This window comes from Pristiophorus japonicus, chromosome 1, assembly GCF_044704955.1.
Source record: "Pristiophorus japonicus isolate sPriJap1 chromosome 1, sPriJap1.hap1, whole genome shotgun sequence".
Taxonomy (NCBI): domain Eukaryota; kingdom Metazoa; phylum Chordata; class Chondrichthyes; family Pristiophoridae; genus Pristiophorus; species Pristiophorus japonicus.
The window spans coordinates 10,962,272-10,974,285 of record NC_091977.1 but is presented as its reverse complement, the minus strand read 5'-3'; the positions used below and the strand labels follow the sequence as shown (position 1 = coordinate 10,974,285).

The 12,014-nt window shown below is 48.1% G+C and overlaps 1 protein-coding gene across 6 annotated transcripts in view; it reads left to right on the top strand.

Moving 5' to 3' along the window:
- Positions 1-12,014, top strand: part of LOC139262290 (pikachurin) — a 251,668-nt gene that overhangs the window by 236,604 nt on the left and 3,050 nt on the right. For all 6 annotated transcript variants that reach the window (XM_070877461.1, XM_070877453.1, XM_070877446.1 and 3 more), the window contains 3 exons: positions 533-676; positions 8,401-8,484; positions 9,663-9,766. In XM_070877461.1, coding sequence (XP_070733562.1) covers positions 533-676; positions 8,401-8,484; positions 9,663-9,766 — 332 coding nt within the window. The remainder of the gene's footprint in view (positions 1-532; positions 677-8,400; positions 8,485-9,662; positions 9,767-12,014) is intronic.

The window sequence follows — 12,014 nt, the reverse complement described above, 5'->3', positions numbered from 1 at the left end:
TGCTTTTTTAACAGTCTCAGCTTGTCCTGCCACCTTCAAAGATTTGTGTATGCACAGCCCTGGGTCTCTCTGTTCCTGCACCTCTTTTAAAATTGTTCCATTTAGTCCATATTGTCTCCCCTTCCTTCCAAAATACATCACTTCTCACTTCCCTGTGTTAAATTTCATCTGCCATGTATCTGCCCGTTTCATAAGAACATAAGAAATAGAAACATGAGTAGGCCTTATGGCCCCTCGAGCCTGCTCCGCCATTCAATAAGATCACAGTCTGTTCCCACCTCACCATTTGATTGATATAAATTACTTTATTCCGATTGCCTGATGACTAGAATCATCCAGTGGGTTACAGTGGGGTATATTTCTATCCAGGAGCTCACTAAGGTTTTAGAACCTTTGCCATCATTCCCTTCGCCTTTGCCCCAGGTCAACCTGGTTTCCATGTGTTTATGTTCACTGGTGATGGCACAGTTTGAGTGAGTGGCTCCCGCTCATATTTAAACAGAGCTTTGTTTGTTTTTGATCTTCCCACCAGAGTGTCGGGGTCGAGATGCAACATCTTCATGAGGTTCAAGACTACAGCTGACGACGGCTTATTGCTTTGGAGGGGAGACAGTACCATGAGGCTGAACAGTGACTTCATCTCTCTCGGTCTCCAGGATGGGGCCTTGGTGTTCAGGTTAGTGTCTGGGCCTTGGGTTGTGGTTAGTGTCTGGGCCTTGGGGTGTGGTTGATGTCTGGGCCTTGGGGTGTGGTTGGTGTCTGGGCCTTGGGGTGTGGTTAGTATCTGGGCCTTGGGGTGTGGTTGGTGTCTGGGCCTTGGGGTGTGGTTAGTGTCTGGGCCTTGGGCTGTGGTTAGTGTCTGGGCCTTGGGCTGTGGTTAGTGTCTGGGGCCTCGGGGTATGGTCGGTATCTGCGCATCGGGGTATGGTCGGTGTCTGGGCCTCGGGGTATGGTCGGTGTCTGGGCCTCGGGGTATGGTTGGTGTCTGGGCCTCGGGGTATGGTTGGTGTCTGGGCCTCGGGGTATGGTTGGTGTCTGGGCCTCGGGGTATGGTTGGTGTCTGGGCCTCGGGGTGTGGTTGGTGTCTGGGCCTCGGGGTGTGGTTGGTGTCTGGGCCTCGGGGTGTGGTTGGTGTCTGGGCCTCGGGGTGTGGTTGGTGTCTGGGCCTCGGGGTGTGGTTGGTGTCTGGGCCTCGGGACCTGGTTGGTGTCTGGGCCTCGGGGTGTGGTTGGTGTCTGGGCCTCGGGGTATGGTTGGTGTCTGGACCTCGGGGTATGGTTGGTGCCTGGGCCTCGGGGTATGGTTGGTGTCTGGGCCTTGGTGTTCAGGTTGTTCCTTGTGTTACGGATATGACTCAATACTGACTGGCTCCTGTATATCAAGCGCTTGAACAAAGAAAAGAAAGACAGTACTTGCATTTATACAGCAGCTTTCGTGACTTCAGAGAATCCTAGAATGGTTTCAACACAGAAGAAGGCCATTCGCCTGTCGAGCCTGCGCCGACATGTGAAAATACGGACAGAAAAAGACAAACTGGTCCATCAAGCGGGTCCCCAATGCTCATGGTGCAACTAACGATCATGATTCCCAGTTTTCCCTCCAACCTGCAGCCACTCTCCTGGAAGAGGCAAACATATAGATCACTAAGAAACTCTAGGCCAATTCAAGGAGGAAGCTATTTGGGAAATTCCTCTCAGATGTTGGGGCACCGTGAGATACGTACCAAACGCTCCACCTACCTCCTGATCTTCGTCACAGTGATGACCACCTCCAGGTCCTTATTGAATGAACTGGTCAGGTGGGCAGAACAGTGGCAAATGGAATTCAATCCGGAGAAGTGTGAGGTAATGCACTTGGGGAGGGCTAACAAGGCAAGGGAATACACATGAAATGGTACGACACTGAGAAGTGTAGAGGAACAAAGGGACCTTGGAATGCAGGTCCACAGATCCCCGAAGGTAGCAGGCCTGGTAGATAAGGGGGTTAGGAGGGGATACGGAATATTTCCCTTTATTAGCCGAGGAATAGAATACAAGAGCGAGGAGGTTATGCTTGAACTGTATAGAACACTGGTTAGGCCTGAGCTGGAGTACTGCGTGCAGTTCTGGTCACCACATTACAGGAAAGATATGATTGCACTGGAAAGGACAAGGATATTGCCAGGACTGGAGAATTTTAGCTATGAGGACAGATTGGATAGGCTGGGTTTGTTTTCTTTGGAACAGAGGAGGCTGAGGGGAGATGTTATTGAGGCGTATAAAATTATGAGGGGCCTGGATAGAGTGGATAGGAAGGACCTAGTTCCCTTAGCAGAGGGGTCAACAACCAGGGGGCATAGATCTAAAGTAATTGGAAGGAGGTTTTGAGGGGAAATTTCTTCACCCGGAGGTTGTTGGGGGTCTGGAACTCACTGCCTGAAAGGGTGGTAGAGGCAGAAACCCTCACCACAATTAAAAAGTACTTGGATGTACATTTGAAATGCTGTAACCTGCAGGGCTATGGATTAAGAGCTGGACAGTGGGATTAGGCTGGATGGCTCTTGATTGGTCGGCGCGGACACGATGGGTCGAAATGGCCTCCTTCCATGCTGTAAATTTCTATGATTCTACGAACAGTCACAATGACCCCGTACTCACTGCACCAACACCTGGGTAATTGAGGGATTGAGCATTGTAGGGAGCAGGAGCTTGTCGGCAATTCCTCAACTCCAACCGAATGATCCTTGGCTCGTTCGCTCAGTTGGTAAATGCACTGTGGTACTGGGTGACACAGATCAGGAAGTCCCGGTGTCCATCTCTGGCCTGGGTGACGGTATCTGGTGCTGAGATCTCTGCCTTCCTTCAACTCTGGCCTCCTCTGCATCCCCCACTTCCTTCACCCCACCATCGGTGGCCGTGCCTTCAGCTGTTCAGGCCTCAAGCTCTGGAACGCCCTCTATAAACCTCTCCGCCTCTCTACCTCCCTCTCTCTTTCTTCAAGTCGTGCCTTAAAACCTATCTCTTTGACCAAGTTTTTGGCCACCTGCGCCAATTTCTTATGTGGCTCGGTGTCAAATTGATTTGTCGCATAATACTCCTGTGAAGCGCCTTGGGACATTTCACTTTGCTAAAGGCACTATAAAAAATAAAAGTTGTTGTTGTTATTGTAGAAGATTAGAATGCAAGGGGGTAGAAGTTATGCTGCAGCTGTATAAAACCCAGGTTAGACCACACCTGGAGTACTGTGAGCAGTTCTGGGCACCAGACCTTAGGAAGGACATATTGCCCTTGGAGGGAGCGCAGCCTCGGTTTACCAGAATGGTACCCAGATTTCAAGGGTTAAATTACGAGGAGAGATTACGCAAATTAGATTTGTATCCCTGGAATTTAGCAGATTAAGAGGTGTTAAGCATTAAGAAAGTTTTCAGGATATTAAGGGGAACAGATAGGCTAGATAGAGAGAAACGATTTCTGCTGGTTGGGGGGTCTCGGACTAGGGGGGGCATAGTCTAAATATTAGAGCCAGACCTTTCAGGAGTGAAATTAGAAAACACCTCTTCACACAAAGGGTGGTAGAGTTTTGGAACTCTCTTCTGCGAACAGCAATTGATGCTGGATCAATTGTTAATTTTAAATCTGAGATTGATGGATTTTTGTTAACCAAAGGTATTAAGGGACATGGCGGGTAAATAGAGTTAGGTTGCAGATCAGCCATGGTCTCCTTGAATGGTGGATCAGGCTTGAGGGGCTCAATTGCCTCCTTCTGCACCAATGTTCTCTAAACCTCTCCACCTCTCTCTCCTCCAACTCTTTTAGGGCTTGACAGGGTAGATGCAGGGAGGATGCTTCTTCTGGCTGGGGAGTCTAGAGCCAGGGGTCACAGTCTCAGAATAAGTGCTCAGCCATTTAGGACTGAGATGAGGAGAAATTTCTTCACTCAGAGGGTGGTGAATCTGTGGAATTCTCTACCCCAGAGGGCTGTGGAGGCTCAGTCATTGAATATACTCAAGACTGAGATCAATAGATTTTTTAGATCTTAAGGGATTCAAGGGATATGGGGATAGTGCAGGCAAGTGGAGTTGCAATGGACGGTCAGCCCTCGAGGGGCCGAATGGCCTACTCCTGCTCATATTTCTTATGTTCTTAAGATGCTCCTTAAAACCTACCACTTTGACCAAGCTTTTGGTCACCCATCCTAATGTCTCCATTATGTGGCTCGGTGTCAAATTTTGTTTGTTAATCGCTCCTGTGAAGCGACACTTGCCATTTTACTACATTAAAGGTGCTATATAAATGCAAGTTGTTGTTGTGGAGCGAGCTACAGTGGTCCTCAGCACCTCTGGGCGAGAGAAATAAAATGAGCTGATCTCTGTCTAGTGCCCCCACAGATTGGAGGTTCGTGTGTTTAGGGGGTGGGTCTGCACAGGATAGGGGTGGGTGGTGATGCTCATTGCAGTCAAATAGCCTGCTAACACTCACCGTCCAGGATCACCCAATGAAGAATGACCATGTGGTCAAGGTAGTAGAGACCTGCTCCTCACTGGAATCGCACCTCGGCAAGGATGCCGCACTTTCAGGACAGGAGGAGACTCATAGATCTCCATTTCTTTCAATACACTTGTGTTTATACAGCTGTGTGTATTGTCCGTGTATTTACCCGGGTGTTTATACAGCTTTGTGTATTGTCCCTGTATTTACCTGGGAGTTTATACAGCTCTGTGTATTGTCCCTGTATTTACCTGGGTGTTTATACAGCTCTGTGTATTGTCCCTGTATTTACCCGGGTGTTTATACAGCTCTGTGTATTGTCCCTGTATTTACCTGGGTGTTTATACAGCTCTGTGTATTGTCCCTGTATTTACTTGGGTGTTTATACAGCTCTGTGTATTACCCATGTATTTACCTGGGTATTTATAAAGCTCTGTGTATTGTCCCTGTATTTACCCGGGTGTTTATACAGCTATGTGTATTGTCCCTGTATTTACCTGGGTGTTTATAAAGCTCTGTGTATTGTCCCTGTATTTACCCGGGTGTTTATAAAGTTCTGTGTATTGTCCCTGTATTTACCTGGGTGTTTATAAAGCTCTGTGTATTGACCCTGTATTTACCCGGGTGTTTATAAAGCTCTGTGTATTGTCCCTGTATTTACCCAGGTGTTTATACAGCTCTGTGTATTGTCCCTGCATTTACCTGGGTGTTTATACAGCTCTGTGTATTGTCCCTGTATTTACCCAGGCGTTTATAAAGCTATGTGTATTGTCCCTGCATTTACCCGGGTGTTTATACAGCTCTGTGTATTGTCCCTGTATTTACCTGGGTGTTTATACAGCTCTGTGTATTACCCATGTATTTACCCGGGTGTTTATGAAGCTCTGTGTATTGACCCTGCATTTACCCGGGTGTTTACAGAGCTCTGTGAACTGTCCCTATATTTACCCGGGTGTTTATGAAGCTATGTGTATTGTCCCTGTATTTACCCGGGTGTTTATACAGCTCTGTGTATTGTCCCTGTATTTACCCGGGTGTTTACAGAGCTCTGTGTATTGTCCCTGTATTTACCCGGGTGTTTATACAGCTCCGTGTATTCTCCCTGTATTTACCTGGGTGTTTATACAGCTCTGTGTATTGTCCCTGTATTTACCCGGGTGTTTACTGAGCTCTGTGTATTGTCCCTGTATTTACCCGGGTGTTTATAAAGCTCTGTGTATTGTCGCTGTATTTACCCGGGTGTTTATACAGCTATGTGTATTGTCCCTGTATTTACCTGGGTGTTTATACAGCTCAGTGTATTGTCCCTGTATTTACCTGGGTGTTTATACAGCTCCGTGTATTGTCCCTGTATTTACCTGGGTGTTTATACAGCTCTGTGTATTGACCCTGTATTTACCCGGGTGTTTATACAGCTCTGTGTATTGTCCCTGTATTTACCTGGTTGTTTATACAGCTATGTGTATTGTCCTTGTATTTACCCAAGTGTTTATACAGCTCTGTGTATTGACCCTGTATTTACCCAGGTGTTTATGAAGCTCTGTGTATTGTCCCTGTATTTACCTGGGTGTTTATACAGCTCTGTGTATTGTCCCTGTATTTACCCGGGTATTTATAAAGCTCCGTGTATTGTCCCTGTATTTACTTGGGTGTTTATATAGCTCTGTGTATTGACCCTGTATTTACCCGGGTGTTTATACAGCTCCGTGTATTGTCCCTGTATTTACCTGGTTGTTTATACAGCTATGTGTATTGTCCTTGTATTTACCCAAGTGTTTATACAGCTCTGTGTATTGACCCTGTATTTACCCAGGTGTTTATGAAGCTCTGTGTATTGTCCCTGTATTTACCTGGGTGTTTATACAGCTCTGTGTATTGTCCCTGTATTTACCCGGGTGTTTATACAGCTCTGTGTATTGTCCCTGTATTTACCCGGATGTTTATACAGCTCTGTGTATTGTCCCTGTATTTACCCGGGTGTTTATACAGCTCTGTGTATTGTCCCTGTATTTACCCGGGTGTTTATACAGCTCTGTGTATTGTCCCTGTATTTACCTGGGTGTTTATACAGCTCCGTGTATTGACCCTGTATTTACCCGGGTGTTTATAAAGCTCCGTGTATTGACCCTATATTTACCTGGGTGTTTATACAGCTCCGTGTATTGACCCTGTATTTACCCGGGTGTTTATACAGCTCTGTGTATTGACCCTGTATTTACCCGGGTATTTATAAAGCTCTGTGTATTGACCCTGTATTTACCTGGGTGTTTATAAAGCTCTGTGTATTGACCCTGTATTTACCCGGGTGTTTATAAAGCTCTGTGTATTGACCCTGTATTTACCCGGGTGTTTATAAAGCTCTCTGTTTTGACCCTGTATTTACCCGTGTGTTTATAAAGCTCCGTGTATTGACCCTGTATTTACCCGGGTGTTTATAAAGCTCCGTGTATTGACCCTGTATTTACCCGGGTGTTTATACAGCTCTGTGTATTGACCCTGTATTTACCCGGGTATTTATAAAGCTCCGTGTATTGACACTGTATTTACCTGGGTGTTTATAAAGCTCTGTGTAATGACCCTGTATTTACCCGGGTGTTTATAAAGCTCTGTGTATTGACCCTGTATTTACCCGGGTGTTTATAAAACTCTCTGTATTGACCCTGTATTTACCCGGGTGTTTATAAAGCTCTCTGTATTGACCCTGTATTTACCCAAGTGTTTATACAGCTCTGTGTATTGACCCTGTATTTACCCAGGTGTTTATGAAGCTCTGTGTATTGTCCCTGTATTTACCTGGGTGTTTATACAGCTCTGTGTATTGTCCCTGTATTTACCCGGGTGTTTATACAGCTCTGTGTATTGTCCCTGTATTTACCCGGATGTTTATACAGCTCTGTGTATTGTCCCTGTATTTACCCGGGTGTTTATACAGCTCTGTGTATTGTCCCTGTATTTACCCGGGTGTTTATACAGCTCTGTGTATTGTCCCTGTATTTACCTGGGTGTTTATACAGCTCCGTGTATTGACCCTGTATTTACCCGGGTATTTATAAAGCTCCGTGTATTGACCCTGTATTTACCTGGGTGTTTATAAAGCTCCGTGTATTGACCCTGTATTTACCTGGGTGTTTATACAGCTCCGTGTATTGACCCTGTATTTACCCGGGTGTTTATACAGCTCTGTGTATTGACCCTGTATTTACCCGGGTATTTATAAAGCTCTGTGTATTGACCCTGTATTTACCTGGGTGTTTATAAAGCTCTGTGTATTGACCCTGTATTTACCAGGGTGTTTATAAAGCTCTGTGTATTGACCCTGTATTTACCCGGGTGTTTATAAAGCTCTCTGTTTTGACCCTGTATTTACCCGTGTGTTTATAAAGCTCCGTGTATTGACCCTGTATTTACCCGGGTGTTTATAAAGCTCCGTGTATTGACCCTGTATTTACCCGGGTGTTTATACAGCTCTGTGTGTTGACCCTGTCTTTACCCGGGTATTTATAAAGCTCCGTGTATTGACACTGTATTTACCTGGGTGTTTATAAAGCTCTGTGTAATGACCCTGTATTTACCCGGGTGTTTATAAAGCTCTGTGTATTGACCCTGTATTTACCCAGGTGTTTATACAGCTCCGTGTATTGACACTGTATTTACCTGGGTGTTTATAAAGCTCTGTGTAATGACCCTGTATTTACCCGGGTGTTTATAAAACTCTCTGTATTGACCCTGTATTTACCCAGGTGTTTATACAGCTCCGTGTATTGTCCCTGTATTTACCCGGGTGTTTATACAGCTCCGTGTATTGACCCTGTATTTACCCGGGTGTTTATAAAGCTCTCTGTATTGGCCCTGTATTTACCCGGGTGTTTATACAGCTCCGTGTATTGACCCTGTATTTACCCGGGTGTTTATAAAGCTCTCTGTATTGTTCCAGCTATAACCTTGGCAGTGGCACAGTTGCCATCCTGGTGAACGGATCATTTCACGATGACCGATGGCATCGTGTGAAGGCGGTTCGGTAAGAGCCCTCGTTCTGTGTGTGTGTCTTTAGCTGTGAAAGTATGTTTGCACAAGCATGGACACGTATGTGTATGTATGTGTGCATGTCCATGTTTGTATGTCCACGTCCGCTGACAACACCCAGCATGCAGGGACTATCCTGGCCTTGCTCACGAATAAATAAAAAAAATATACGGCTGGGTGTTTGTATTTGTGTTTATTCCCAGGAATTTTCTCGGCCCTACCGGCTACCATACGTTTGTGGGAAGATTTGTGGAAAGCCTGGATACATGCACATTCCTGTCAGAGTTGCCACAACTGATCGGGAGAGCCCATGAAGAAATTCCTGGCGTATATGTGTTTCAATCTGTGGGCATATTTCTATATGTGCATGTTTTATATGTGTATATGCTTCATTCCACGTGTGCCTATTTTTCTCTATGTTTCTATTTATGTATGTTTCTATACATTTCTATATGTTTCTATGTATGTTTATATGTTTATATTTCTATGGGGCCGAAATTCATCACCTCACTGCCCGCTGCTGCCCACTCCCGCCGATATTCCTCTGCAAGATCCGCCCAGTGCCACTTTCGGGGTGGCCCGGAGCGGGCGGGAGAGGAGACCCGCCAGCAACCATCCGCTGACGCTGCCGGACCTCCCGTCTACCGAGCTCCCAGATTCCCGCGGGCGGGAGTCGGTGCCAGAACGGGGGAGGCCCGCTAGCTGCAGGCCGGTGTGTCCCCGATGGTAAGTCTGGAGAGCCAGCGGCTTACCTGCGTGGGCTCCCCTGAACGTCTTCCGCTAGTTTATTTTTTTTTTTAATGCTTTTTCTTTGCAGCTCTTCGACCTTCCCTGGGCCCAACTCCACCCTCGGCGGCACTTGGGCAGCAAGCGCCTCTGCCCGCCGCGGAACAGATTGGCGGTGTACATCGTCCATTTGCCGCCTGCCAACCTTCGAGGGACATTGGCCATGAATATCTCGCCCAAAGTACCGTCCGGTACCTCGGTGGCCATCGGCGGCACTTTGAGTGGCGCCTGGTCGGGTGAAGGCCTTGGTGAAAATCGGCCCCAGTGTGTATGTTTCTATGTGTTTCTATACATTTCTATCTGTCTGTTTCTATATGTGCCCATGTGTTTCTGTGTCTATGTTACTATATGTTTTTCTGTCTGTGTTTTATGATCTCTCTATTCCAGGGAAGGACAGGCTGGAAAGCTCACCATCGACGATTACGGAGCGAAAACCGGGAAATCCCCCGGAATGATGCGGCAGCTCAACATCAACGGGCCTCTCTATGTGGGTAAGGGGAAGTCGGTCTGCGATATCGGAGGGTGCCAGGCCTGCGTGGGGCTGTGTTCCCCTGACCCGTCGACACAGGGGACGGGCGGCATGCGCGCTCCAGCATGTGGTCCGTGCCCGAAGCCTGTGTATCCAATCAGAAACTTGGGCCAGGAATCTGCAGCTCTCTCAGGCCGCAACTCACGGTGTGAGTGAGTGCGTGCCGACCCTCCCCTCACTGAGGTCAGCGTAAAGGAGGGGTGTGGCTGGGGGAGGGGGGGAGACTCCCAGGCCAGGAGCTTCCAAGGCATCAGCCTGCTGCGGGGGTCAATTGAAAATTTTAAACCTGAAATAGATGTTTCTTGGGTGAGGGTATCAAGGAATCACAGGCGGGTAAATGGATCAACCATCATCATCACAGGCGGTCCCTGGAACGAGGATGACTTGCTTCCACAAGAGTTCGCAGATGTTTCAATGAAGGACCCGAATGTTGCAGTCCTGAACTCCAGTTGAGGGGGTGGAAGATGCCTGTGCGTGGATTTTTTTAACGTGTGGTGACCGTTGCACATCAGCCACCGCACGGGCTTGACAGAGCTCGGCCTTGGTCCAGTGACAAGGGTTAACCAGGACGACTGGAGACCAGCTCTGCTGCACGGACCTAGTGCGCACACATATTGCACAGTGTGGGCTGGGCCCGTGCTGCCCCTGGGCCCTCGGCTCTTCTGGGCCCCGTACCCTCATTCGCCGCGCCTCCGCCAAGATCTCCCGCCGCTCCTTCGCACCAAACATTTGCCGCACCAAACATTTGCCGCACCTCCATCACGACCACCCACCAAATCTCAGCTACGATCCCTCATCACTCCTCCCGCCCCGATCACTCGTTGCGAGTCCGCCACGACCTTCCCGCTCCTCTGCTGTACCAGGGCCCAGCCGATGCTCCTGCCCACGCTCCGAATAACGACCTGGGACCCGATGACGTCACCCAGTCGCCCACCTCGAAGCCGTCGCACACTTGGAGCGGCTCGCGCTGGAAACTGCAGTGGCTCGCCCCGGCTCTTATACCTCCCGATCTGCGGTGGTGTCCTCTCGTACCATGATCGACCATGATCTAATTGAATGGCTGGGTGGCCTCCTCCTATGTTGTGGAGGGCAGAATGAGAGGTATAAGGACAGCATATCCGAGACCCTCACTGACACCCGTGGAGATGTTACCCAAAGGCAGTGATGCAGTGAAATATGACCAGGCACTTGGAATTCGGAAGCGAATGGACGATTGGAGAACACCAGGTGTGTCGGGTGCCTTGGCCAAGAGGACGCTCGCAGCCCTAATCCACCATTTTGCCCCGGAGAGGCACACAGCAGCCTGTCCCCAGCATACAGGGCAGTCAATGTCACAGTGAGGTGACGCCCATTATATCCGGGGAAAGAAAGAACTTGCATTTCGATAGCGCCTTCCACAGCCTCAGATCGTCCCAAAGCGCTTTACAGCCAAAGAAGTACTTTTGGAGTGTGGTCACTGTTGTAATGTGGGAAACGCGGCAGCCAATTTGCGCACAGCAAGCTCCCACACACAGCAATGTGATAATGACCAGATCAATTGTTTTTTTTAGTGATGTTGGTTGAGGGATAAATATTGACCAAATTACCGGGGAGAACATAAGAAATAGGAGCGGGAGTAGGCCATACGACCCCTCGAGCCTGCTCCGTCATTTAATACGATCATGGCTGAGCCGATCATGGACTCAGGTCCACTTCCCTGTACGCTCCTCATAACCCCTTATTCCCTTATCAGTTAAGAAACTGTCTATTTCTGTCTTAAATATATTCAATGACCCAGCTTCCACAGCTCTCTGAGGCAGCGAATTCCACAGATTTACAACTCTCTGAGAGAAGAAATTCCTCCTCATCTGAGTTTTAAATGGGCGGCCCCTTATTCTAAGATCATGCCCTCTAGTTCTAGTCTCCCCTATCAGTGGAAACATCCTCTCTGCATCCACCCTGTCAAGCCCTCTCATTATCTTATACGTTTCGATACGATCACCTCTCATTCTTCTGAATTCCAATGAGTAGAGGCCCAACCTACTCAACCTTTCCTCATAAGTCAACCCCCTCATCCCTGGAATCAACCGAGTGAACTCCCTTGCTCTTCTTTACGCCCACCTCGGTTTAACGCCTCACCCGAAAGACGGCACCTCCGACAGTGCAGCGCTCCCTCAGGCTAGATTTATGTGCTCAAGTCCCTAGAGTGGGACTTGAACCCATAACCTTCT